General features: G+C 41.1%; 2 protein-coding genes across 4 annotated transcripts in view; both read right to left on the bottom strand.

Moving 5' to 3' along the window:
* Window positions 1-1169: 1169 nt before the first annotated feature.
* C6 (complement C6) lies at window positions 1170-26064 on the bottom strand. Of its 3 annotated transcripts, none has more exons than XM_085043143.1 (19): window positions 25925-26064; window positions 25606-25763; window positions 24346-24503; window positions 23359-23515; window positions 20973-21117; window positions 20208-20349; window positions 19217-19355; window positions 17001-17201; window positions 13085-13325; window positions 12273-12395; window positions 11144-11310; window positions 10009-10234; window positions 8637-8808; window positions 7533-7644; window positions 6930-7062; window positions 5752-5943; window positions 5119-5209; window positions 3395-3636; window positions 1170-1499 (listed from the first exon to the last, which is right to left on the bottom strand). In XM_085043143.1, the coding sequence occupies exons 3-19, from the start codon at window positions 24486-24488 to the stop codon at window positions 1291-1293; spliced, it is 2835 nt and encodes a 944-aa protein (XP_084899269.1). In that variant the 5' UTR covers window positions 24489-24503; window positions 25606-25763; window positions 25925-26064; the 3' UTR covers window positions 1170-1290. The 3 variants fall into 3 exon arrangements, with proteins under 3 accessions (XP_084899269.1, XP_084899270.1, XP_084899271.1); XM_085043144.1 differs by having other exon boundaries at window positions 25911-25980; XM_085043145.1 differs by having other exon boundaries at window positions 25606-25695; window positions 25925-25950.
* Window positions 13338-27194, bottom strand: part of PLCXD3 (phosphatidylinositol specific phospholipase C X domain containing 3) — a 119383-nt gene continuing 105526 nt past the window's right edge. Inside the window, exon 4 of the transcript XR_014846978.1 lies at window positions 13338-14580. The gene's annotated coding sequence lies outside the window, so the exon portion shown is untranslated. The remainder of the gene's footprint in view (window positions 14581-27194) is intronic.

Raw genomic sequence — 27194 nt, 5'->3', positions numbered from 1 at the left:
TTTTTTTCCTGATTTTCATTGTTCTGATGTCTGTTGGTGAAAAAAAAAGTGACTTTCAGTTTTCCCCTTTTTACAAGGCAGGTTTATACTATTCAGTTTTGTAAAATTGTGAGTGCTGAAGGGAAAATTTTAGTTGAAACTGTTCAGAAGTGATGATTTGTGACCAAGGGATGCTGGGGAGATGGACCCATGGCTGGGCTGAGGTGGCCCATGCCTTTGCTCTCAGGTTTGGTGCTGGTGCAAGTGTATACAAGGAATGTGACTGTGAAGTATTTCTGCAGACTCTAAGTAGAACCACTCCAAGCAGAACAACATATTGCAGTAGGACTTCGCCCAGTGCATTGTTAAGTGTTTCTTTTATATTTAGGTACCTACATGTGCTTAATTCACCTTGAGGGGTACCATAAAAATTCCCCAACAGTGCCGAAAGCTCAAACCCAGCAAACAAACACAGAAAGCAAACACCTCCTCCTTTCAGCTATTACAATTAAAAACCACATTGTTTTTGAAGACTTCACTCAATCATTGCATAAGTGTTTTGTATTGTTCCTTGCATTTGTACCAGGAGTGCAGGTATCCTCCTGCTACCCCTTCCCCATTTGATGTAAGAAGTGGTGCTGAAGTGCTTTCTCTGCCTGCCTGTGTGATACAGCCGGTACTCAGCCAGTGAGGCAGCACTGCACAGCAGCCTCAAGCACAAGGACAAAGCAACAAACAGCTGAGCAAAGGAAAAGTTGTGGCTAGCACAGGTTTTCCCATGAGAACTTTCTCCTGTGTTTTATAAACAAAGATGAAGTTTGGATGTTGTTAAAACAGTGTCTCGAGATTTGGACAGTTCAGGCCTGGCCAATCAGGCCTAGGGGGAGGTTTCTGGCTGACCAATCTGGGTGACCTCTGAAAAGTCTATATAAGCTGAAATCAAAATAATAAAGCTCTCTTTTCTTGCCACACTGTGAACCCGGGTCCTTTCCTGCTAGCGGCTCAACAGCGATAAAAAGTCTCATCCAGCTCTAGAGGAGACCAAAAGCAATGTTTCTTTATCTTCATTCCCATTTGTTCCCCTCCCTCCCTTCCTCTGCACATCCCCAGAGCTGCCAGCAATGATAAACAGCCCCTATAACCCTGAGCCCAGGTCATTTTCAGACAGTAAAAAACCACTGCCACCCATCTCCCAAAAAGCTGTTAAGTGAGCTGTATTTTTTTTCCTTATTGTTTCGTTTTGATTGACTTATCCTTTTATAACCAGCCAAGCTTTTCTGTGGGTGGATCAGTGTGCATTCAGTGCAGTGATCATGGTGTCTGCGGAGAGCCGATGCGTTCTGCCTGGCAGTTCTCCTTCTCCAGCACCTTCAGCTTGATGCCAGCACACTTCATGGCTGCCAGCATGCAAAGACTGACTGTCTTCCTCCTCCCTGTAACCTCCATTTGGATGCAGTGAGGGCGGATCTCGTCTTTGGGGCACTGGTAAGGCAACAGGCAGGAGCACTGGGTCTGTGTCTCTGGGAATGAAGTTGTGGAAATTTAGCAGCAAATGTGATGACTAAAAACCAGTTTTTATACTTTGATGGCATTTCAAAGTCCAACAGGGAAAAACACTATTGGATGTTTGCGATATATTAGCTACAAAGAAGACTGTAGTGCATACACTAGATGGTTGAATATTAGGAACAGAGACATAATCAGCTTTTAAATAACAGTTTTTGCAGGAGTGGCCCATACAAAAGCAGAATTAATCAAACTATTTTTATCCATTGGCTTTCCCTGACTTTTCTTCTAAACAAAGATATATTGACTTTCTATTCCCAATTATCCTTGAACACAATCTTGCTATGAAATGGAGTCTTAAGGTCCATATTGTGTCAGCTCCTATTTCATTAAATCTTTCTTTATGAATGCTAAGCTACCTACTGCTGGCCTGTGGTAAAGCTCAGTCCTGCCAGTTATTTCATTACCTATTTCTGATCTAATCAGGTTCTGAGTCTTTATATTCTTTCCCAGAAATTCCCTAGGCAGAGTTTCTGCCTTCAGTTTCTTAAAACATGAAAAATGTGTGCTTTCCTCCATTTATCTGTTCATGGTACTGCAGTACCTTCTCTGCAGTATATTCTGTCCCTGTGTTGATACCAACTACTCTCTCTCTGGAAAAACAAAACTTTCTTTTCCTAAATGTTTGTGCATACTCATGAAGAATGGACTTCTGTGGAGGTGGTGAGGAGTCCAGTTCTAATCTCTTGACCACCACAATTACAACTAATCTTATTTCATGTATTTTTCTCCCCTCTCTCTAATGTTTGTGAACAGGTTTCCTCTGCAGGCTTCTGAGAGAAAAACACTGAAGTGCTGGCACAGGATCCAGCTTGAAGATACTTGCACAGTGGAAGCAAAGCTAGGCTTCTTAGAGGCTCTGGAATAAATAATATTTTTAAAATTACTTATTTTCCCAGGAGCACAAGGTGCCTAGAGGCTCCACCAGAGCATGTCCTTCGATGACACACCTGGTCATGCTCTCTGCTTGAGCCCACAAGGAACAACATCTCATGCAGTAATTTTACAGCCCCCTACTTCAAATTCTATGCTATAGAAATCTTCCATCTTCAAAACAGGGGCTTAGGATTCTGCACACTGCTGTTGCTTTATTTATCATTAAGTAGACCAGGTGTGATAAGAATCAGATTTGTGTCTGGAAGCAAAGGATGGAATGAGTGTGTTTGTCAGTCAAACTTCCTGGCAAGCACAGAGCCAGTCAGCATCTCAGACATTTACAGGAAAACCTATTGCTCTTATCACCTGGTTACATGGTAAATAGCCAAGTTGCACAACAGTGTTTAGACAATAATCCTCTTAGGGATTTTACCAGCTTAGCTAGTTCATTAAAACTCTTAATAAACAATTTTCACATATGGGTATTTGCAAATTTTACCATTAAAATCCCATTAAGCTTGATGGCCCTAGTCTTGCTTTTGAAGTAGTATCATGATTTCATTTCACAATTTAATTATATGCTATAGAGGGTGTGGCCCAAATTAATTCCTGAAGTACAAACTGGGGGCTAGTATCCTCACAGGGAATGGGTGAAAATATAACTAACTACATTTTTGTGATTAAAGATTCAAATGCTAATTCTCCCGAAAAAGTTTCCTTAATCTCCAAGTTCCTCTTGTGCCTTTCTAATAGGAAGTAACACCACCACCACTAGTTGCAGGTAAAGGAAAAAGGCACATATCTAAATGTAACACTACGTAGCAGGGACACAGAACTGACCACACTTCCACACTCTGTGTGCCCAGAGGGACTACAATGTCTATAAATCCTGTTCTTGGGGCAGTGAAAAAGTCAGCACATTTTACTTTTAGATCCAAAGGGATGGCTAAATCTCACTATTCAGAAATCATACCTGGACAGTCCTCCCAGTCATAGCAGGTATCATAGCCACAGGGCACTTTCTTCAAGCTATTTGTAGAGAGCTTCGCCCTCTCAATAGCCCACTCTAGGTTGGAATTACCATGGCAAGGGCCAGCATGCAAGAAATGGAATGACTGCACTCCGAGGCACATTTCAGCTGAGTACTGACAGCTGGGCTTGGTCACATTCTGTTCAGAAGCAGCATGTAGCACACAGATGTCTTCTGAGTAGTGGCTGCCCAAAGGAAGAAAAGAAATATTATTTTAGCAGGCTGAGGAGCAAGTCTGTGCTTCTAAAGAGTCCATCAGCATCGAATAAAACACAGCAATGCCATGGCCAGGCTGGAGATCCATCTAAAGACCTAAGCCTGCACCAGCTACTGCAGGACCTGGACCTGATAAAACAAGTGCTGTGAGATGAGGAAGCTTTGGTCCTGACCAACAGCTGGGAGGTGAAGGACATGTGCCTGTACAAGAAAAAGGAGATGCTGTTACCTTCACAAAGATGTGAAATTTCCATGGGCCCTGGGGTGGCTTTTCTGAGTTAAAGCATCCCTGCAGCTGTGTGTGCAAGTCTGGCTCAGACTCTGATGCAAAGTTATCTTGGGACCAAAGGCAGGCTTTGGTCATGCTGCTAATAATTTTTTTTTCTCCATATTGTTCTTGGTTATTGAATGGATTTATTCCTAGAAGGTGCATGCTTTTCCAAGCAGCATCATTTTGTGGAGCTTGGTCATTTCCCAAAAAGAGAATCATAAAATCATAGAATGGTGTGGATTGGAAGGAACCTTAGAGATCATAGTTCCAACCTTGCAAGCTGCTTGTGCACAGTGACGACAGTGAAAACATAGAAATTGGAGAAATAAAGAGAAAAAAAAAAAGAAGAGTTGGGGTCTCCAGTAGCAGATAGCAGTGTAGATTAAAACGATGTACTGTGGTGTGTCATTACAGTAATGTAACTGGGTGCATTAAGAAGAGCATTGCCAGCAGGTCAGAGAGGTGACCCTGCCCCTCTACTCAGCCTTGGTGAGGCACATCTGGAGTGCTGTGCCCAGTTCTGGGCTCCTCAGCATAACAGAGACATGGAACTCCTGGAGCAGGTCCAGTGGAGGGTGACAAAGATGACTGAGGGACAGGAGCATCTCTCTTACAAGGAAAGGCAGAGGGAGCTGGGCCTGTTCAGCCTCAGGAAGAGACAACTGAGAGAGAGCCTCATCAGTGTCTGTCAGTGTCTGCAGGGAGAGGTCAGAGGATGGAGCAGGCTCTGCTCGGTGGTGCTGAGCAATGGGACAAGAGGCAAAAGGAGAAACTGATGCATAGGAAGTTCCACCTGAATATGAGGGAGAACTTCTTTACTGTGTGGGGAACAGCTTGCTCAGAGAGCCTGTGGAGTCTCCCTCACTGGAGATATCCAAGCACCATCTGGACACAGTCCTGTGCCATGTGCTCTGCGATAGCCTTGCTTGAGCAGGGAGGTTGGACCAGGTGACCACTGTGGGCCCTTTCAGCCTAACCCATTCTGTGGTCCTGTGATAGTTCATTTATTTCATAGGCTGTAAACAGGGCTGTAATTTGAATACAGAGGAATAGCTAGCTAATATCTGAACAGAGAGTAGTCTTGATTTGCAGTTGTCTTCTCCTGTTCTTCCTGTTCCGTATCACAATGGTCTCTTGGTCTATCATCACAGAAATTTTAACTTCTAATTACAGTACTTACCCACAGTCTTCTTCTGGAGACATACAAACACAATCATTTCCAACCTGCTTTTGTCCTGGATTACAAAAACCTCTAATTTTATTTTGCGTATCTGAAACAACAGAGCAAGAACTACTGTAACTAGTAAAGAGTGAACAGAAATATCTTATACTCCTACCATAAGAGCTAAAATGGATTTTCTTCTATTGTCCTAAGTTTCTCTCTTCAAAAGCTTACTGGTTGGTATGCTACAAGTATTTCCATCAGTCTTTGCAAAAATCACTGGAAAATCCTGTTCAAGAAGAGAGGCTGGAGTTTTGATAGAATGCATTTTCCTACTTTGCTTTCATAAAGCATTGTTAATACAACTGGGGTTTGTTTTGTTTTGGTTTTGGTTTTAAGTGAACAGTTGCAGTGTCTCAATTTCATTAATAAAGTTTACAGCACATTGCATCCAAAAATTCTAAACTGAAGGCAGAAGTTTAGAGCTGAAATTCTGTCACCATTGTAGGCACAAAGTAGAACTTAAATTAATGAACAGCTGCTATATGTCTTAAACCCAGCCGTCAGCCTCCTGGTTCCAGCTAGCTGAAATAAACAGTACTGTTAAAACCAGCCATATGGAAACAGTAAAGTCTCTGCAGGCACACTAACCTTTTTCACATGTAATAGACCTCAAAATAGGAGGTATCCAGGACAGGTGGTTCCCACAGGTATACTTTGTTTGACCAGTGACTATAAACCCAGCTTGGCAGCTCAGCTGCATTGTTTCACCAATGTTGTACTGTTGCTTAAATGGGGAAATTGTGACACTGTCAGATATTGGTGGCTTGAGGCATACTGAGGCTGTAACAAACAATAAAAAAGAGCATAATTCTTGTTGGTTTAATGCTGTGTGGATATTTACAGAAAGCATAATGCTTTATCTGAAGAGCCATATAAAGGCATCCAGTAACACTGAACATTTGTCTGACATTCAAAACTAATAAAAATTTAACATAATTAAGTCTAGAAATTCTCAGTGCACTGTCATAGCCTTTAAAATATTTTTCAAGTAATAACTAAATAATTACAATATATTTCTAATGTATGCCAATATAAGTAATTCAATTTTGCTGTTTAAAAATAGTAAGAATGGCAATTAAAAGAATATATATATTTTTTTTGTAAATGAAACAACATCTCTAGCAATACTTATAAGTATATTCAGGTGATTTTTTTGTTAAAATGAAGACTAAGTAAATTAAATCTCACCAAATTTTAGAAAACTACTGAAATCTCTCGTGTTAGCAAATATAGACCAATTCTAATCTTTAATTTTTAACTGCATTGTAAATACTTCAAGGCATTGATACACGCTAGAGATTTTCAAGGGAGCCTGGGAGGTCATGGTTATAAACACATCATCCATTTAATGACGTGATACTGGACACATTTCTGTAAGAATGGTTTCTTCTTCATAACTGTACCAACTTAAAGATATCTATGTAAGTCTAAAAACAAAAGGTGAGTCCTTTTGTTAGAGGTATTTAAAACTAGACAAGAGAAGAATCTCATAGCATCCATCTGAGGGTTTTCTAGTGCATTGGATATTACAATATCCTTACAGAGGCACATAATAGTAACACTTCTGAATTGAAAGAGGAGTGATGTAGTGATGTATCATGTTTTTGCCATGTCTACATGACATACTTTCCTAAAATGCTATCTTTTCAGATATCTTACAAATATTTTTTTTTTAAGCCTATATTAAGCCTATAAAAAATCTTTTTTGTGTCTTTTTCTTTCACTTGTATTTTGTTGCTGTGCTAAATTTGTTTCCTCTTTCTTACATTGGCACTCAATATGTTCCTGTGTCCAGGTTTGGTCTGGCAAGCACCGAAGGTATTGATAGCCAATGAGGCTATGACCACTCTCACAGGCAATTTCAACTTCCTCTCCCACAGCATATTGGTTCTTTTCATTCTAAAAAAAACAATAAAAAAAAAAAGAAAAAAAAAACTGTAAAAGAAAAAAGAAATTAAAAAAAAAAGACAAAACCAAAAAGCTCCTCAAAAATCTATGGTAATGAGACTGAGCATTGTCAAAAGAAACAATAGCAAAATCCTGATAAGATGTAATGAATGCATGCTTTTCCTACTCTGCAATATGAGTCATCCACTCACCGATATAATAAGTTTGTCCAGTTGCAGTAACTGATGTCATGGTTACAAAACAAGGATTCAAGGACCACTTGAAATGGATTTTACCTTGACATTTCTTCAGCTGCTGGTGTAGTGTGGTGGGCTAGAGTCCCACAGCATTCCTTGAACACAGCAGCACTCTCACTAGCACAGGAGCTAGTTTGGATATCAGGCACATATAGTAGAGAAGCTGTAAAATTTCTCATCTCTGCAACAACTATACTTTGCTTCTGTGTCATTTTTCATGCTCACCCTGATAAACCCATGTTCTGGTGGGTCTGGCCTAGAACACCCAGACTCAGGTTCATGAGGGGAAACAGGTTCTTCTTTCCTGGATTCATCATCATTTATACAAGGAGCACCTCTGAAAAGTGAAAATTTGCTGTAAGGTTTTTTCTTAAACATTTGTGTCACCAAGTAACAATGGCAGAATATCAGAAGAGCTGCAAGTGTGTCCTGTCATCCTCCCCCCATAATTTTATTCTGTTAAATAAAAGATGGTGGACAAAAGATGGTGGTTGATAGGAGAGAGAATGTGAGAGTGTAAAAAAGTGCTAAATGCATCTACCAACACAATTAATTAAATATTCTTATACAGCAAGAAAAAGAGGCAAAGAACAGCATATCAGGAAGTTTCTAAATAATCCATGTAATTCTGTTGCAATGAGGCAGTGGCTAAAGGTGGCTGATCTCTGTGAGCATGGATCTGTACAGCCCATGGTGTCTAACTGAACAACAAAGAACTGTGGAATCCACCACTTGTAATCCTCTCCTATTCACCCCAGAATCCCTTCTGCAGTCATTACAGCAGGGACAGGGAAAGTCCTGTTTCAGCTCTTGGTCCCGGCAGAAAAGCCTTGGGCTTGAAGATGAAAAACTGAGCCAGTTTGGGGTTAAGAGCTGAAGTTGAAACCATGCTAAAAAGGAACATCAGGCATATTTAAAGTGGGAATATGAGAAACTTGGTAGCTTCATCTGAACTCTCTGTGAGACTGAATTCAGATCTAAACCTCTAAGAAATCGGGATGTGATAGCAAAAAAAGTAGAAACTGTGAACTCCCACAAAGAGAAGCAAAAGAGTTCTCCATGGCTTTGGAAAAGAAGCCATGCAAAGCAGCATACAAGATCTACAGGCATACTTTAGTATGCAATTGATCAGCAATTTTCTAGGAATTAAGAATTAATCAATCAAAATGAGAAGCAAGTTGCAGAGATTTTCAGACTTCTCCTTCTCTCTGTTCTACCACAGAAGATCAGAGAGGAAATTTGTCTTCTGCTTCTCCTTGGTAGTCACAGAGCCACTCTGGAGAGCTCCTTAAATGTCCCATGACTATGGAGATCTTCTGATCTTCTTACTCATCTGTGAAGACAGAGACATAACAGTCTTCCTCTTCCTCTCGCTGCCCTTCACACGGCTTCCCACCATTTACTGGGGAGGGGTTATTGCATTGCCTGATCCTTCTTCTTTTGAAGGAAGCACTGCATGGACTCCATTCAGACCAGCAACCCCATCGGCCATCAACTGCATCTTCAAGAAATAAAAGGAACACCATGTTTCGGCAGACCAGTAACATACACAGTATTTCTTTTAAGGCCACATATGAGAGGGATGATGGAAAATTCCCAATAGCTGTTTTCAGCAGATTTAAAATTGTTAATATTAAGGGAGTATATTGCATCAGGAATATTAAGTTTTCCAAAATGTGGCCAGCCAAATTCCACCTGCTTCATAAAACCCTAAAATAAATTTACCTTTCTACTTTTGATTGCAAATAACATTAAAACCCAGAAGCAGCGTACTTTATACTTTTATTGCACATACCGATGTGGGAGTTTTCATGGTAATGACAAGATTCCTAGGTAGGTTAGTATTTAATGAGTTTTTAAAAAAATGTGAGCTCTAATACAATGTCTAAACCCCAAATCCACACCCCATGGCAGTTAAATTAAAGCACTACTACTACTACTAATACTACTACTCTCTTCTCTTAACCCCAGGCATATTTTACCTGTACCTCTATGAAACGTGCATAAACGTTTTTACTTACACACCCTTTCTTTTCTGCATGCAATACACTTTCTATATTGATCTCTGTCTTCAGTTGTTTATTTCTTTCAAAATATTCCTTTATTAGGATCAGATGAGACTTGTATCTGCCTAAGTGACTTTACCTTATATTCTTTTTTGGTTGTGGAATATAAAGATATGTAATGTCTCTTTTGTTTCCCTTAGGTATGGCACTAGTGCCAATTTCATCCAAAAATGTTTTTGCATTAAATAGCTCTTTACATTCTCCAGATAGATGATTATGTTCTCTCTCCTTAAAATGACTGAGTTTTCCTTCTAAAGTGTAATCAACAGTTTTTATTTTCATTAGCCATTTAGTCTTAAGCATAATAGGCTATAGGGAAAACTGAGAAATGGGTTTCTTAATTTTTTGCGTCGATTATCTTTGATCTCAGCTTCACCCTTATTGCTGAATAGTTCATTTCATATTATCCTAATTATGTAGCTAAGGAATATTTTACCATATCTTACACTTCCTTTTGAGTCATGGCTATTCGGCTTGGTTTTTTCATTTTTAATCCCAATCTTTATTGTTTTTGTACATCACCATGTGGTAAGAAGTGGTGCGGATTTAGTGAGGGAAGTTCATGGCAGATTAATCACTGATGAAGACATACCAGAAGGGCCATATTTGCATGATGATGCCATCACGCCCAATACCTGCTGTGTAGCCCGGAGCTCGCGTCTCGCAGTTGGCGCCGTAGGTGCCAGCCTGGCACAGGCAGAGGCACTCTGTCCCCGAGAGCACAGGCCTGGCGTTGTTGGGACATGGGGCACACTGGCACGGGTCAAACCTGGCCGCGTACTCCCGCAGGGCTCTCCGCAGGTGGCGGCGCTTGGTCACCGCACAGGGCACATTCCTCACGAGCTCCACGATGGGTGACACCTGGCACAGAGCACTCAGTCAGCAGGGACCGAAACAGCAGGGCGGCTGATGGATTTCAAAGGTGCTAGAGCCTGCATGTGAAGCTACATCACTCAGCAAGTTATGGATGCTTTAAAAGAGCACGGCAGTGCTATACATCTATATTCTCCTGTTCATGCTGCTTTTATTTCCCCAGTTTAGGGCTCTGTGAGCCACGGGGAAATCACCCAAGTGGGATACTATGTTTTAAAATTCAGGACGCTCTCTCCATGTGATATAGGGCTTGCTTGCATCCAGTCTCTGCCATGTCAGATATCTCAATGCTGCCTTCAGGAGTTCAGCAGCTGCAGCAGGAGAGACCTCACTGGATGCTGCATTCAGGCAGGTTTTGCTATTTGCCTCAAGTACTTTGCCACTGCTGCTGAGCAGCTGCAGTACCGCCTGGGGAGGGAGGCAGCTCGGTGCACTCACAGCAGCACCGGCACACTGCATTAAGGGAGCAGAACACACATACAGGGGCTTGCTGTTTTGTTTCATTTTGGCTATGGGACATACTTTGCAGCATAGGCCTGACAAGGCAATGGTCACAGGGGAAAAAAGCATTCCCAGCACCATGCACTGTTTCCCTGTACAGTAACTAATCCCCACCCTATGCCTGAGCTCCTCCTGGTGCTGGAGCAGTTCATTCACATTTCTCACTCTTACTCCCACTATCCATGGACAATGCAAACTTGGTGTGGCTTATAAACCAACATGCACAAGAAGTTACCCTAATCAAAGTTTTGTATGTTTATGTTATGCCTATATTTATAGACTGGTATCACACACAGCATCATCTTTGTTTACAAGAAAATCATCTGCAGAGCCCTATGAACAGCTGCTAACCAGTGAGTCTTTGCTACCTTAGTGTTTTTCTTGTTTTTCTCTTACCTCAAAGTCAATCACCACAGGATTGTCCTTTGTTGATTCCAGCCATTCTGTGAAGATTTTGTGTCCTGGAAAAGCACCCTTTTTCTCCCAGGCCAGAGCTGCTGCATACTCTGACCTGCCACCTTTTACCAGGGAGACTGATCGTTCGGCTGACTCCAAAATGGAACCTGAAAGAGGATTAAATCACAGTATTTTCAGAAAAAGGCCTCCAAAGACAGGGGATATAACAACAGAATTCTAAGAAAATGTGTAAGAGGCTATTATAGAATATACTAAGATTAATTTTTTGAAACTATCCTTGAAAAAATTAAGTCAAAGCTTAAAAAGAACAATTCCTGCTATGACAGCAGCCTGTGATAATATTATAAAAGAGAGTGTTTGAGATTTGAGCCATGGAGATAGTCAGAGGATAAGACAGTTTTCAAAAATGCAGAGGATGCAGCAAGCTCCTCCAGAACACACAGCATGGCAGGAGGATCTTTAGTCCTGGCTGTAAACACCCAAGTAACAGAAATTAATCAACTACCAAGGACAAAAACAGGGTGGAGGTGATGAAATCCCTATTCTTAGTGATGCAGAAGATGACTCCTGCCATTCTCATGGAAAATGTGCCAGCTTTCTGCAGTTTCTGAGACACATTTCTGGCACTCCACTATCTAAATGTCTGCCTGACATGAGGAAGGGTGAAAGGGAAAGTCAGGGAGTGTCTTATGGCTGCCCAAGGCTCTCAATGAGCTCTCAGCAAACCTTAAAGAAGATCAGGGACTCAGTCATGGACACAAATTCCTAGCTGTGCTCATTCTCCAATTCAGCATGCCTGGCCCTAGATCCAGGGCCAGGAGTAATTTTGACAGATCTGCAGCTGACTGGAGAGCCAGTGCCACCAGATCCCCAGTGATGATGCTCCAGAGCAGAGAAATAGCACCCCTGCATCAAAATTTCTTTTGCAAGTAAGAATACGGCTTCAGTGCTTGTGTCAGAGGCAGACAGTGAAACACTAGATCCTCTGACAGTGATGTAAGAGCATCTATAGTTCAACAAAGCTGCAAGGTCACACTGGGAAGCTGAGTGAAATGGTATCTCTCAGGGTAAGTTAACAGGACATGGGCCCTGTTCTCATCGTGGTTACCTTCATGTGTCTCAGTCATCCTGTTTGTGGTGCATGTGACACTGACTTCCTTTTTCTTCCAGAATAACACACGCCTGGTTGTTTCTGTTTGGACACACTCTTTTGCTTCATCAACTGTCAGGCCTAGAAATACCAGAAAGCAGCAGCCTCACCACCATGACCATGACACAGGGCAGACACCATGCCCCAGGCTCCCACACTGAGATGAGCTACGAGGTTCCCCTGCTCCTTACCCACCACTGGAGACTTCATTACTGCAGGGTCCTGCTTCCCCAGGTACAAAGAGCTGAGTAGATGCTTTAGCTAATCTCCCATGCCCATGCAAGTTACAGCAGTGGCATTTAAAGACCACAGCTTTTAACCTCAGATTTCCATTTTTGTGGTGTTGTCTTTTCATTTTTATAGTCTGACAGTCATGGGGAAATTTTAAAGTAATTTCTAATCCAAACCATCAACTTTATTGTCTGCATCCCAAAAACTACCACTTATACCTCTCAGACCTCAGTCCCATGCTATAGTGTGCTGGAACACCTTTTCCTGGTGGCACCTGGTCTTGGGCTGAAGGTCTTAATTTTTTCCCCAGAACACAGTGGCATTTACCAAATAAGGAATCTCCTGAACTTTTCAAAGATAGTGTAGAGCAAAAATTTGTTCTTGCTCTATATGTAGGCAGTGTGAGTAATTACTGAGTCTGTGAAAGTCTCAGACATTTTTTGCTGTTGGAGAACTTATTATGTGGTGCAAGACCTAAAAACAGGGACAAGAAAATCTGTTAAACAAATAATGATAATTTCTTGTTAAAGATTACATACCCGAGTTCTGCAGTTCCTCAGAGCTGTACTGATAAAGAAGATCATAGGTACCACCCATCTTCCCAGAGGTGTAGTAATGAGTGCCAAACTCATCAAATATTCTGCTGTATAAAGCATAGTTGTACTCCAGGGGCAGGTGGTTAAGTGCTTTTAGAAAGACATCTGAGAGCTGCAGATCTGACTGTTTCATTGTAAAGTTTGCAACAGAAATTACTTTATGGACTCTAATAAAGTTGGAATTCTAGAAATAAGAAAAGGGGAGTTTTAGCACCTTCAGAAGGAGACAAGTGCAGAAAGTAGAAAAGACAAGAATATATCCTGAGATATACTGCAAGAACTAAATAATCCTGTTATCTTGATGCTTTGACCATGAACAAAGCAGCTCTGGATTTTCCAAGAGCTCTGTGGGGTTCTTGAGGGCTCCCTTGCATTATGGGAGTATACAGCAAATATTCCAGTATTTGTATTCCTGCAGAATACAGGACTCACCAAGCATCTACCAATTCAAAAGGCTTCCTGCCATAAAAAAATACACCAGCAAATTATAAGATGACCAAAAGATTCTGAGGAAGGCTTCATGTTTTATGTCTCTATGGGTTGTTTGCAATTAATCTGGTGAGTGTATTTTGAACACTAACTCACTGTTATGAAGTTCCAGCATTTATCAGTCTGTTAAAACTAAAATTAAACCATAGGGATAAAGACCTCATTGAGTTCAAGTGTCAGGCTGTCAATGAGAGAAGTAAAAAAATCAGAATGTTCAAACACTGGAAACATTGAATCATAGGATACCCTGAGCTGGAAAGAACATCTCTTACATGTAGAAAAAAAAATACATGCTTTTGAAAGAGCTTATTCATATATTTTTGCAAAGCTGGAGTCTATGTGAAAGTTGTACTAAGTAAAAAGAAAAGGAATAGAAAATACTGAAAGAAGAGGTTTGTAAAGTGACAAGGGAAACTAATGGCACAAGGCCAAAGCAAAGCGATCAAGAGAAAAAGGCGGGGCAGGAAATTGGGTCAAATAACAAACTGGCAGATAGGAAAGATTCATTAGGAAACACTGTGTTACTGATTTGTAGGTGGGCTCTTCTGCTGAATTTCACTGCTCTACTCCACTCTGCTTTCTCAATTTTCAGGTGTGCCAGCTAACATTTCAGTCACGACACACAAAATTCCAGGCCACTTTGGCAAATATTGATTCTTAAACTTTAGCTGGTTTCAGCAATCTGGGAAATCCCAGGCCTGAGTACAGACTGGGAGAAGAACTCACTGAGAGCAGCCTTGCCAGAAGGACTTGGGGTGCTGTGGGTGAGAGGCTGGACATGCCCTGGCCATGGCACTCACAGCCCAGCGAGCCAAACGTGTCCTGGGCTGCATCCAGAGCCCTGTGGGCAGCAGGGGAGGGAGGGGATTCTGCCCCTCTGCTCTGCTCTGGTGAGACCCACCTGGAGCACTGCATCAGCTCTGGGGTCCCTGCACAGGAGGGACATGGACCTGCTGGAGTGAGTCCAGAGGAGGCAACAAAGATGATCAGAAGGCTGGAGCATCTATGAATGCACACTGATAGATTTGTACAGCCTGTAGGTCTCCAAGGAGACCTCATTGTGGCCTTGTAATACTTCAAGGAGGTTTATAATAAAGTTTGGGGCAGACCTTTTAGTATGCCTGCAGAAATAGGACAAGGGGTAATGGTTTCAAGAGGGTAGATTCAGGCTACATATAAGGAAGAAAATTTTTATTAAGAGGGTGAAACACTAGAGCAGGCTGCCCAGAGAGATGGTGAATGCCCCATCCCTGGAAACATTCAAGGTCAGGTTGGATGGGGCTCTGTTCAACAGGGTCTAGTTGAAGATGTCCCAGCTGATTGCAAACTGGGACAATCTGCAATCATTGTCATTGACAAATCATTGACAATCATTGAAAAACCTAGTGTGGCCTTTAAATATCCATTGCAACACAAACCATTCTATTACTTTATGATTCTATAATTAAAGGATCAGAAATCAGGAACACATACTGGAGGACCAGTCAGCTTAGCTACAGAAGTTTCTGGTAAATAAAAAGAAATGTAAAAAACATCAAGTTTTCATATTTCTTCTATGCCAATATGGAAAAATGCATGGCACTTCAAGTAGCTAAGACCCTCTAGAGACCCTGGGATGGTCATGTGAAATTTTTATGCAAATATATATATATATATATATATATATATATATATATAGTGTTAATTTATATTCAGATATGCAATATATATGCATATTGTACATGTAAATTTTACATTAATATTTATATCTTGTATATAAATGCTTTAACATATAGGTCTGAATGTAACCTCTCAAAGCCCAGGTGAGCTCCTCCCTCCTTTTAAGTGATCATTATAAACTTCTTTTCTCACTGTTTAAAAAAGTGTTGCACATTTATTTGTAGGTCTCACAAACATACAAAACTACACATCTTTCTACAAACACCAACAGATACAATTTATGCAGATAAAGGTAAAAATAGAAGCTTCTTGTATGACACAGTAGAGAACACGAGCAAGACCCAGGGTAAAACTTCTGCTATGGATTTGTTAAGAAAGTATTTTAAACTGTGTTATCTTTAGCCAACACTCGACTAAGTTATTGGTGGTTTTCTGTGATTTCACAGAATCATGGAATGGTTTGGGTTGGAAGGGACCTTAAAGACCATCCAGTTTCAACCCCACTGCTGTGGGCAGGAACAGCCTCCACTGGATGATGTTGCTCAAAGCCCCATCCAACCTGACCTTGAACAATACTGCAGATGGGGTATCCACAGCTTCCCTGGGCAGCCTGTTCCAGTGCCTTACCACCTTCCATGACAACAGTGCTGAAAACCAATGAATATGCAAAAGAACCTTTCTGCTGCAAGTTTAATTTAAAATAACATTTCCATAATTAGTTCTGGTCTGGGTTTAAGCCAATAAGAAGCCACTGTTCGAAAAAAATAAACTTGCCAATTGTACAGGAGAGCAGCCTGATCTGTGTACAGGTATCTACATGGGCATGAAAGTGAGCTGGTTTCCAGGAGCTTGAATTCCAGTATAGTTGCATTCAAACTAATGGACTGTTCAAGAAATCAAGTTGCTTAACCATTAGGACAAGTGAGCAAGACCTGCCATAAACTTCCATCATAGAAAATATTAATTGTAAGACTAATACTTTTGCAAAAGCATCACTCTAATAGCATTAGAACTCCTGGGTTTCAGCAAGCTGTTCATCCTGTTCCATGGCCTTTCCCATGCAGAAATGCAGACAATAGCCCATTGTTGACTGCCATTAAGCTATAAAAATACATAATTTTATACCCTGCGGTATTCATTGGCATTACAGATGCAGATTTTCAGGGGGAAGGTGTTTTCTGTTCTAAGAAATTTTTTTGTGGATGTGATGTTTCTGAGATTATCTTTATGACCAAGTGCATCTTGGCAGACATACAACTCCAATATGTTAACTAACTCCAATATGGTAACTAACTCCAAGTTAGTTACCAAATTAAAAAAAGTAGATTAATACCCTGTACATGCATACATATAACATCCCTGAAAGCTCTTCCTTTGCTTTCTGAGTTGTCTGCCAGTTAGGCACTGTGCCCTCTTAATGTCTAATTAGGATAGGGAAAGGAGTGGTTTACCCAGTGTGATAATGTCAAATCTATGCTTTTCAAAAACAGAATAAGCCTATGATTTCTGTACTAAACCCAGAAACCCATGTTGCATTACCAAAGGTATGCTACAACCAGAAATATCTTGTAGTATCAGAAACGGATTTTTTTAATACCTAGTTCTAGTGGGCCAACGTCTTGATAAGGAAAGTAGCCTTCAGTAGCTCAGTTCCAAAATGAGCCAACAGAAATCAATTGAAAGGAAGAAACTAAAGGCAACATTCACTTACCTTTTCATACGAGGCTTTAATAGCTTTCTTGAAGGATGAAGATGATGTAACTTGGACCCTTTTCTTTTTTGAGAATAAAAATGGGATACCAGAAAAACTGCGGCCGCTACCAGCATATGAACTACTGCGAGAAACATCATCATTCAAGGGAGTTAAGTCTTTGTAGAAATCTGATGTTACATCATCCTCTTCGTCTGTTACCTGGCAATTCAGTAAAGCAAAATGCATTTGCACATAATAATAATAATCTGAAACAGAAAACTATTAACCAAAGAATTCTTGACATCTTGATGTTTCTTAATGGAAAAAAACCATGCCTGGTTATTTCAGACATGAAAGTAAGCTACAAAATTGTTCTTAACACAAAAGATGAGGGTGAGAAAGGCTAATATGCAAGATGAATATGGGATAACAAGCAAACTTACTAAAAGGCATTTATGCAACAACCACAAAAAAGCATGAAACACTTTCTTTTAAAACTTCTCACCCCTGTGCCCTAAATCTTAGGATTAATTTTCAACAAGTTTCAACACACTTTTAATTCCAGACATACATATTATGTCCACATTATGGCTATTTCCAAACCCCAAGGCTTCTGTATTATACAAGACAGAGTTTGATGTGTCCTGACCTTTCTTCTTAATTTCCAGCTAGAAGAATGAACAAGTTTCCAGAGGAGAGTCTTGGAGTATACTTGGAGTGTTAGCACCCATACTGCACAATGGATTAAGGCAGGTGGTGAGGAATTCTGAGCAAACCTGCCTGATCGAGTTGGCAAACCTCAGTGGTGGTGTTGAGCAAAGCACCAAGACAACCTCAGCATCAGATCAGAAAACACCTTTTTCCCAAAATTCAGGCAAATCCCTGTGGGTTGTTGAAAGATGCAATTCTTTTCCCTCCTCTAGACTTATTTGATTAATAGGGCTTCTAAGGACTTTGGGAGGTGAAGTGGTCCATTACCACTTCATTTTACAAGAATTCTTTATAGACATTTTACAAGTTCACTTCCATTTTACAAGAACTCATATGCCTTTGTAGGAAAGTACACTGGAGTTGCAGGAAGGCCTGATCCAGTGACCTATCTATATGAGAAGCTGCTCTAAATGTTAAAAGATATTGATGCACTCTTAAAGGTGAGTTTCACAAACTCTCAACAGTTCTGCAAATGGACATCAGCAACTTAATGAACCACACAGGTATAAAGAGAGCTGGGCAAACCAAGGGCTGGGTTTCCTCTCTGAATATTTCTGCACACAGGAATTTTTTACTATTGTTGACAAATCCTACATGTCATGGCCAATTCAATTGCAGTTTCTGTGGAATGTAGCTGGGTGTCCTTTTTTCAGTTGCTTCTTTTAAAGTAATCCTAAAACCTCACAACACCTCTGGCAAAAATCATCAGTTCCATTTTCATCCATTAGTTGATCCTTCTTCACCTCCTGCATTCTTTCCTTCCCAGTGCAGCATCTAGAGGCTTCAAATAGGGCCTGCTATGTACACAGAGAGATGCTGTGCCCCAACCATGGTATTCAAAGCATTTTCTAAATGCTAGTGTCAAAAAAAAAGGTATTAATGGTTCCTAGATTTTTTGCAAGATACACTCCACGTTCATTTTTGCCATTCCTCAGCCTGTCCTGTAAGCCTCCTCTCCAGGATGTGTATATTTTGTCCTCCTGCTTCCCAGGCTCAGTGCCTGCCTCCTTTCCCTGCTGCTGTGTGGAGGGGTTGGGCAGGGAACAGGCAGGACTGAGGGGTTGAAATGGCTCAGGGAGGAGCCAAAGCTGTGTCCCAAGGCTGCAGGTGACAGGAAGGAAGCTGGAGTCAGTAGCTGCAGCCACTGGTACTTCAAGTGTACAGTGGTGATGCTGGAACAAGCTTTGGAGTTGAACAAGCCTCTGCCTAGATCATGTCTGGATAGGAGAAGGCCCTTGGTACCAAGCCAGAACAACATAAGGCCACTGCCACAAGGAAGCAGGAGAAGCTCAAATCAATCATATCGAGGCCAATATATGATGCATTGAGTTAACACAGATCTGAAAGGCATGAGTGGAGCCAGAAAACTTGTCCCATTTCCACACATCAACTCAGGCATGTTCAAGACTCACCAGGTTGAGAAATCTTGTTCTAAAACACAGTACTACCTAGAACTTGAGCACTTAGCTTAGCCTGTGATTACAGCAAGAGTTTTTCAGCTGGGAGATACTGCTTGAGAGTACCTGAAAGCTGACAGCCTCCAGATTCGCAGGGACACGATACAATTTCCTTGTGTCATTGCGCTTCACTGTTGTGCATTGTCCTCCATTGAATGAATTGCCAAGGACTTCCCCTCGGCTCTCTCCTGCCAGAATGTGAAATCTAACAAAAAGATTATTTCCAGAGATTAAACAGCTCCAGAAAGATGTATGGAGTGGGAATATTTCATGGTCTGTAGCTGCATTGAAGTATTGTAGATTCGATTGAGAGAGTGAGCATCTGGGTCATGTTACTGCTTTTGAAGAAATAACTCTACAAGAACTTCTCATTCACATTGAATTCACCTGAAAAATGCAGTAGCATCGATCCACTTTCCTGCTTTCCAGCTGTGCCTAACCTTACTGATAACCCAAATGTCAGCATAAGGCAGTCAGTCTTAAGCAGAGAACCTAAAAATGGTTTTAGGAAAATGAACTAGTGGTTCTCAATTTCTGCCATAAGTGATGTTACCACACCTGAGATCAAAATTGAATCAACAAATGCAAGCCTGCCTGGGACAGGCATCCCATGTTTAGGCTTTATATTGCTTTAATTAATAGCCTGGAAGTAGTTGGTATCCTGTGAAATGTAATACAGACAAAGAACACCTGTAGAGGAACATCCTCAACATTTTTGAAGCACTTGGCACCATGTATGGGCAAGTAATTCCATGAGCTGGAACTTGCCCATACATGATGTTCTGGCTTCTGTGAGACAGGACAAGTCACTCAGGGGCAGTGTTCCTTGACACCTCTTCATCTGCTCTACCAGCAGTGCAGAGCAGGACTGGAAGATACAGTAGGCAAGTCCTAGTCTGATGGTTTTATTGTATTTTTATAATTTCTTTACAGTTTTAATTTGAGAGATTATATGTTTTAGTGAATGCTCTCACATGCTAACAGGGAATTATTTTGTTTATATAAATTAATGAGATAACAACTCAAGCTTATGCGAAAATTAACAAAGTTGGCTTACCCACTGCCTATTAATTGCACAGCTGGGATGCTCTCATACTTTCGGTTACACACAGTCTTTTTCCTTCTGCAGTTTCTTTCATCAGAGTTGTCCCCGCAGTCATTTTCTCCATTACATTCCAGTATTTTTGAAATACAGCGACCTGCACCAGAGAAACAGCAGCAGCAAAGCTTCATCATGTCTGAATGCAGAAAAGGGCAGTCTTGTCATTTTCCCTTGCAAAGGTGTGAGCTTGCCATAGATGTTAGCACTGAGGCAGTATCAGGCCAGGATCATCCCAATTAAGAAATGGTTTTTTTCAGTTCTGTGAGTTTTGCCTTGTTTCAAAGCTGCAAAGGCTTAATTTTAAGTCTGGCAAAAGGATATGTGGATAAAATTGAGTCTAATCAGATATAGTTAAATTGAAGCAAACGAGAAATAGCCACAAGCCTAATAAAAATAGTGAGAATTTATGTTCAGACAAACTCTGTGGGTATGTTTGCACATTAAAAATTTGTGCAAAGAAATAGTACTGGAGCAGTGCTACTGTCCAGCTATCATGATCTTAGTGACATCCCAGGCTAGAGAGTGCATTTTAATTACTTATTGAAGAAGCTGAAAACATAAGCTGCTAGTAGTACATACAGAATCCTCACACAGACTTTTCTCCCTGGTCCCTTTTCCATGGAATTTATGCATATAATGTACAGATCGTTTTTGTCTCAGAACCTAATCTTTTGACTAAAACTGCTAATGCTGCAATTACACAATGAGGATTATCATTACCACTTTCACACTGAAATTTATTCTTGCAGTCAACTTCCACTATTTTGCAGAGCTTAGATGGGAAACATGGGCGGGAATCCACCAGCGGCTCGGTGCAGGCCTGACCCCCGAACTGGGCTGGTCGCAGGATTGTCCGGGTACGAAACTGAAAGGCAGAAGGAATAAACCCAGTGTTGTTTTTGTGATCTGTGTTTGTAGCACCAGGCAGAGCCACATGCCTCGGTGCTGCTGAAGCTTCATCAAAACCAGAGCCCTGAAGGAAATCATCAGTTATTCTTGTCTTTATATCCTACCATGCCATCATCCCAGGTGAGGCAGGCAGGGAATTGATATCCAAGAGCCTCATTAACCTTGACGGAACATACATGATTAAACTGCAGACAGCCTGGTCTACCTCACCAAAGGAATCAGAAATTCTGTCCCTGTATCTTCAGTTTGAAATGTACACTAAGAAATGGTGTGAGAACAGGCTTACAGAGATTTTTACTATTCTTTACCTTCTCTGTTGAAATAGAAATACCCTGACAGTGACAACCCAGCTGGCTGTACTCCCATATGTGGGGCCTCTTGTCTGAGGAGGGCTGGATTACTTGGGAGGACAAAAATGATTTTTCTGAAAGTTTCTGGAAGCTCACTGAGTTTTCTTTCCCCGAGACAGTACCCTCCATGCAGAACAGTAAAGTTGAAGGGTTCTAGATAAAGCACTTCAGGTATGTTTTCCACTCTATGGGACTTCGGGTGAGACCTGTCTGCATGTGACTGAACAGTTCCTCCTCTAAGAACTTTTCCCACTGGAAAAGCATGGTTTCTTGCAGACTTCCCTCCCGGTAGACAGACCCTGGAGACAAACAATGCAAGAAGGTTCTAGTAAAAGTCAGTAACTAAGTGACTGAAGAGAGAGTGCAGAGAGCAACACCAGAAAGTTTTTAAGCTCAAGAGAACAATTCCTTGTACTCTATTTCAGATCCATAGCACTCACTATATTTGTGAGAGCTTCCACTTCTTTATCCCTCCCCCTCTCTGGGAACTTTCTTATACTAGCCTTCACTCCTACATCGTAAGCCAGGTCCCCCACTCTGTTGTTTTTACTATTTATAAAAGTCAAAATCTATGATCTTTATAGTTGGGAAGAGAAAATGGACCACAGTTTATAAAAGCACCTTTTTGCTTGAAGAAGCATATATGTTGCATCAATATTTAAAATTAGTAAAAACGAACACTTTTACATATGGATGTAAGGTAAGAAACTCAGACATGTAAGAAGATATTGAAATCAGTCTAACTGAGAGGAACATTTCTTTTCAGCTCTTGAAGCTTTCTGTCTCCCAGTCTCTCACTGATTTTCCCTGCTCTGCTCTGAAATTGTCCATCCTAGTTGCAACACTGCAGGCTGGTTCGCATCTTACATTTCATCTAGAACAGCTTTTTCATGTCTTTCCCATCCTGTTTGGGCATCAGAAAGTTACATGTGTATGTAAAGATATACTTACGATGCCTGACAGATTTTTCAGGATTGCTTTTCAAGCACAGATTTCTGAAGCCAAGGGGTGCATGCAGAGAGATGTAGGCTGTGTCTGCACAGAACCTCAGAGCTGCTCTCATGGTCAGCTTCAAAGCTCAGACCCACCAGACATACAACTACCTCTAGAAATCTGCAGTCCACTCCCCTCCATCCTCTACTACCTCACAACCTTGGTTTGTTTAGGACAAATTCATTTGAACCTGATTTTTCATTTCTTCCCTTTCTACTATCTCACCTCTAAATCTACAACTGTCAACAGATGAAAGCCCAAGAGGGAAAAACACCATCCTGGGGGTTTGTCTCCCAGATATTTGCACATCTACCTGTGGGGGGTGATTTTTGTGCATGCTATGAAGATTCTGAGAGTGATGCTCTGTATTTCTTAACAGCAATCTCAAACTCATCCTGACTATCAGTGTAAGATACAGTCTGAACACTTCTAGCCAGCGGCACTTAGGATTTGTTGACTCTTTTGAGGAGATGATTAGATCCTATTTTTCCTGTCTTTAGAACATACAGAGTGTGATGGATAAGTTAAGATTCTGTGGCTTTCTCCTGCTTAAGCAGACATACACACTTCACAGTTTAGTTTACTCTTCATGTAAAAAGCTCACCTTTAATTATGGCAGTGAAAACTTTGAAGCAGGATCTCATAAATGGATTTACTCTGCTAAATCACCCCTTTCTGGTCTGATCTGCTTACTTTAACTTGTTCTCTTCAGCTCCTACTGTATAATTCATAACCAATTTCCCCTGTTAACTTAAAATGTCATTTTTGCAGATGAATTGCCATAAAGTTGAAACAAGGAGATCTCTTTAGCATAACTTCTTGCATTTAACCCACATTACAAATTTTCTACCTACTTGTTTTTTAACACATGGGTCACATTCTGACCAAGGGCCAAAGTCTCCAAGCTGACAGTTGATAGGACATGTTTGCTGGTTACATACACGAGTTTCATGCTTCTTGCACAGCTGGTCACAGAAGTTTTGGCTATAATATTCGTTCATTATTACATGCCTAAAAAAATGTAAAAAATTATGCTGGGAAAGAATAGACAGGTCGTAGGTGTTCTCTACCTTTGGGTGAAGGCTGACAAAATTATTTGAACCCAACTAAGAAACCTTGAGAGATAATACACAGTTGCAGAATGCTGATTACAAGAAAAATCCAAATATGCCTTAAGTTTGAAGAGCAATTCTTCTTGATTCATGTCACTTCAGATGTCCCAGAGGATAGTGACAGACAGAGTCAGGAGGAAAAGAGGGGATTTCTCACAGGTTTATGTTATACCACAGAGCTGCATCCAATTTGATGCTGCTGAATCTTTATTTGACTTTAATTGTTGTCATAAAACTAATGGTGCAGGGAGGAAATCTGGAGCTCACCCTTCCCATGACATTGTGCCCAGCGAAGAGCTCCCATAGCAGGGCTCTGAACATCATCCTCGTGTGTCCAGAGCAGCTGAACATGCAGTGCACACTGCCACCAAGGCCTCTGTAGGACCTGGCTGTCCTCACCCCACTACATCTATCTGCAGATACTGGTTTGTTTGGAGGCATTGGATCATAGGATCAGAATGGTCTGAGTTGGAAGGAATCTTAAAGATCATTTGATTCCAGCCCTCCTCTTCCCTCCCTGCCTCATGGGCAGTAATGTTATACATATAACATTTTGTATTCTTGAAGTGCTGCAATTAAAAGATGATCTGTTTATCTGATAAGCACTTGAGCATGACAATTGTTCTCAATATATTATGGACTGTGGAGCTTTGGGCACAGGTGCCCCTCCCCAGAAGTGGTATTTTCACAGCAAAGAAACACAGAAGTAGTGAGAAGGCTTGGCCCTACCTGCGCCTGGTCTGTGTGCCATAATTGCAGGTCTGTGAGCAGGCAGACCATGATCCCCACAGGAAATGATCACAGTAGCAGCCCTGGCTGCTCCCAATCACCAGGCTCAGCAGGACCAGCTGCACTGGCACAGTCACTCCCATGGTGAATGTGTCCACCTACATCATGGAGACAAGAAACAAGAGCTCAAGAAACTATTACTTAGTTATGCCAGAATTCCTAGAGATGTCTCTTCTAATATACAGAGTCTGTAAATCTGCTTCACAATATAAAGGTTCTTAGCAGGGCACCTAGGAAGGGGCAAGTATATATGATAGACATTTAGCAGTAACTCAGTTAATACTGTAAGGACCAGAAGTCAAAATGATTTTTTTGGCCACTTATTTATCAGGAGTACTAACTACAACTGTGCATTATTTCTGTTTATTATTTTGAATGTGTCAAATAAAGATCTGCTCTTCTTCTTTATTGCTTAGAAGCAGTCTCTAAAATATTTTCCAGAAATAAGAATAAACACATGAAAGAGTTCTTCCTGTAAAGTATGTAAAACAACAAACAAGACCTTAAGACTATTCAACTCCACCTCTTAACCTGTAAACAATTCATTTTCACATGCCTATAAACCCTCTTCGCATAATCATTTTACTGCAGTGAATTCACCCTTATCAAAGTTTTGACTAGCCTGTTGAAACTGCAAGCTATCATTATTCAAAGGTCATCTGAATTTTCCACCAGCAGAAGAAACAGAACATCTAGCCTATTTCTCACTCCAGTGGTCAATCAAACTTTATTTGCTGAGACAGAAGGTTATAAGGCAGGGTTTAGGAAGTAATAATACTGGGTAAACTTAAAACAAACCAAAAACAAACCCATAGGAAGTTTTAAAACCAGAGAATTTATTTCAAAACAATACTCCAAAATACTTAATTTCAAAAAGTTTGAAATTAATTGTGCAATTGTTTTCTCTTTTACGTTTTTAGCCACATATGCTATTTTAATTTTTATATTTTTCTGAAAAAAATTAAATTGCATAAAATCAAAACATTGCTTCCTCCCTTAGCAAAGAAAGGCAGCACTTTGTGCTGCCACTCACTGCCGTGCAGTGAGAACTTGCAGCACTTTTTACATGGAAAGCTCATCAATGAACAAGTCTCTCAGAGAGATTTAAGTATAATCAAATACAAAACATGGTAAGACAGAGGAAGTAGCAGTCTTGCCAGTGGACCAAAAAGAGAACAGATATTACCTCTTTTTCCTTACCTGAGTTCCTGGCTTCTTGCTCCAAAAATGGTGGCTTAGGAAAGAGTTTAAGCCCTACAGAAGAATTGCTTGCTTCATTCCTTCACTGTGCTGTACACAGAAAAACACTGTTTATTCTCATCAGTGAGCAAAACACCGACCAATCAGGGCTTCAGAAGCTATATAAATATAAGTACATGAGAGAGTAATACAACATTTTAAAGAAAAGAGAACAAAAAAACCCCCACAGAACACTTTTCCATAGGTCTTGCAACATGTGTGCATTGAAGCCAACCAAAACCAAAAAATCTTCCATTTTAACTTACTGTAAGACTGTTACCTGAAAAGTCAGTCTACGTTGCAGACTGGTGTGACCCTGGTGTGGTTTGCTGCAGTCTTTCAAATGAGAGGCCAGAGGCTTTGTTTGATTTGGTTATCCTTTAATGAAGGCAGATTGATCTGTTGGAATGAGTGATCGGAATGGAATGGCCTCTGCACCTGCACCCCAGGGAGATGAGTTCCACAGAACTGTGGGCAGCCAGCTCTTAGTACAAGTGCAGCTGCCCAGGATGAGCCAAGAGGAATCCAAGGACATTTGCATTAGGCCATAGTGGCTAAATGCACTGAAGGTCTCCTTGTGCTGCCCGAGAGAGCTGCACAACCTCCCTGCTCTCAGTCTGAAGGCAAGAGTGAGAATATGGTTAGAAGGCTCATGCTCACAATTCATTACTGCTTTCACTAGGAAACAGGAGAGGGTCCAGGCTAAGGTAAAGTATCTGTCTGCTGCTGCACCATCTCCACAAAAGTGGGGCTTGCAGAGAAAGCAAAAGTCTGAATACATTCGAAGTTATTTACAGCTCTTTGCCTTTTGCCCCCTCTGGCCACTGACTCTGGGGAAGGGCTGCCAGCAGGTAAGGACTGCTGAGAGCCTCTGTCCTGCAGCGTTGGCACCACCTCATGACTAAGGTGCCAAGGCAGGAATTAAAATGGAAAAGGAGAGAATTCACCCATGCAGAACAGAAACTGCAATGGCAAGCACAAAACAAGGAAGTAGTTTGCCCTAGAAAAATAATCAAAGTATGGAACAGAGCCCCAGACCTCCCAAATACCCATCAGGCATTCCATCCAGAGGGCAATGAGGCATTGCATCCCCTTGACTCCATTGGACTGGCAGAAACATGTCAAGATGTCAGAGTCCTCAAAACATATTTCCCAATTTGTTGGGATCCAAGGTCATCTATATCCTTGAAAAAACCCCCAACCTCAGAACTTCCTGCATAGCTTCATTTTCCAGTTGCTTTTGCAGATTTTTTTTTTAAATTTCAAGCTTGGCCAAGAAGTGTTGTTACACAACTTGAGCATACAATTAGCAAAGTGATGTTCTGCCAGATCCTTATTACATTGTGTAAACTTGTCATGGGGAATCAAAATAGTCATCATGGGCTCCATCACTGGTGCTGGAGGGGATTTTTTAAGTTATGTGGAAAAAACTGTGTTCTACCCTCCAGAGAGCATCTTCTAAACCTCAGCACTTAAAGCTTACTGAGGGCAGCCCTTCCAGCCCCAGAGGGACCCCAAAGAAGAGATGCCTGGTTTCTCCCAGCCTTGTA

Source organism: Lichenostomus cassidix, chromosome Z (genome assembly GCF_008360975.1).
Source record: "Lichenostomus cassidix isolate B80296 chromosome Z, HeHo_3.0, whole genome shotgun sequence".
Classification (NCBI taxonomy): Eukaryota; Metazoa; Chordata; class Aves; order Passeriformes; family Meliphagidae; genus Lichenostomus; species Lichenostomus cassidix.
Note: the sequence above shows the minus strand (reverse complement) of the source record. Positions and strands in the feature narration are given on the sequence as shown.

What these genes read in the sequence shown, in the direction of transcription:
- C6 (XM_085043143.1), bottom strand. Translation starts at nt 24,488, where the DNA reads ATGGGAGTGACTGTGCCAGTGCAGCTGGTCCTGCTGAGCCTGGTGATT. An exon ending in GTGCAATTAATAGGCAGTGG is followed by an intron (nt 19,356 to 20,207) that starts GTAAGCCAACTT and finishes TCTTTTTGTTAG; the next exon opens with ATTTCACATTCTGGCAGGAG. An exon ending in TTAAAGCCTCGTATGAAAAG is followed by an intron (nt 13,326 to 17,000) that starts GTAAGTGAATGT and finishes TCTTATTTCTAG; the next exon opens with AATTCCAACTTTATTAGAGT.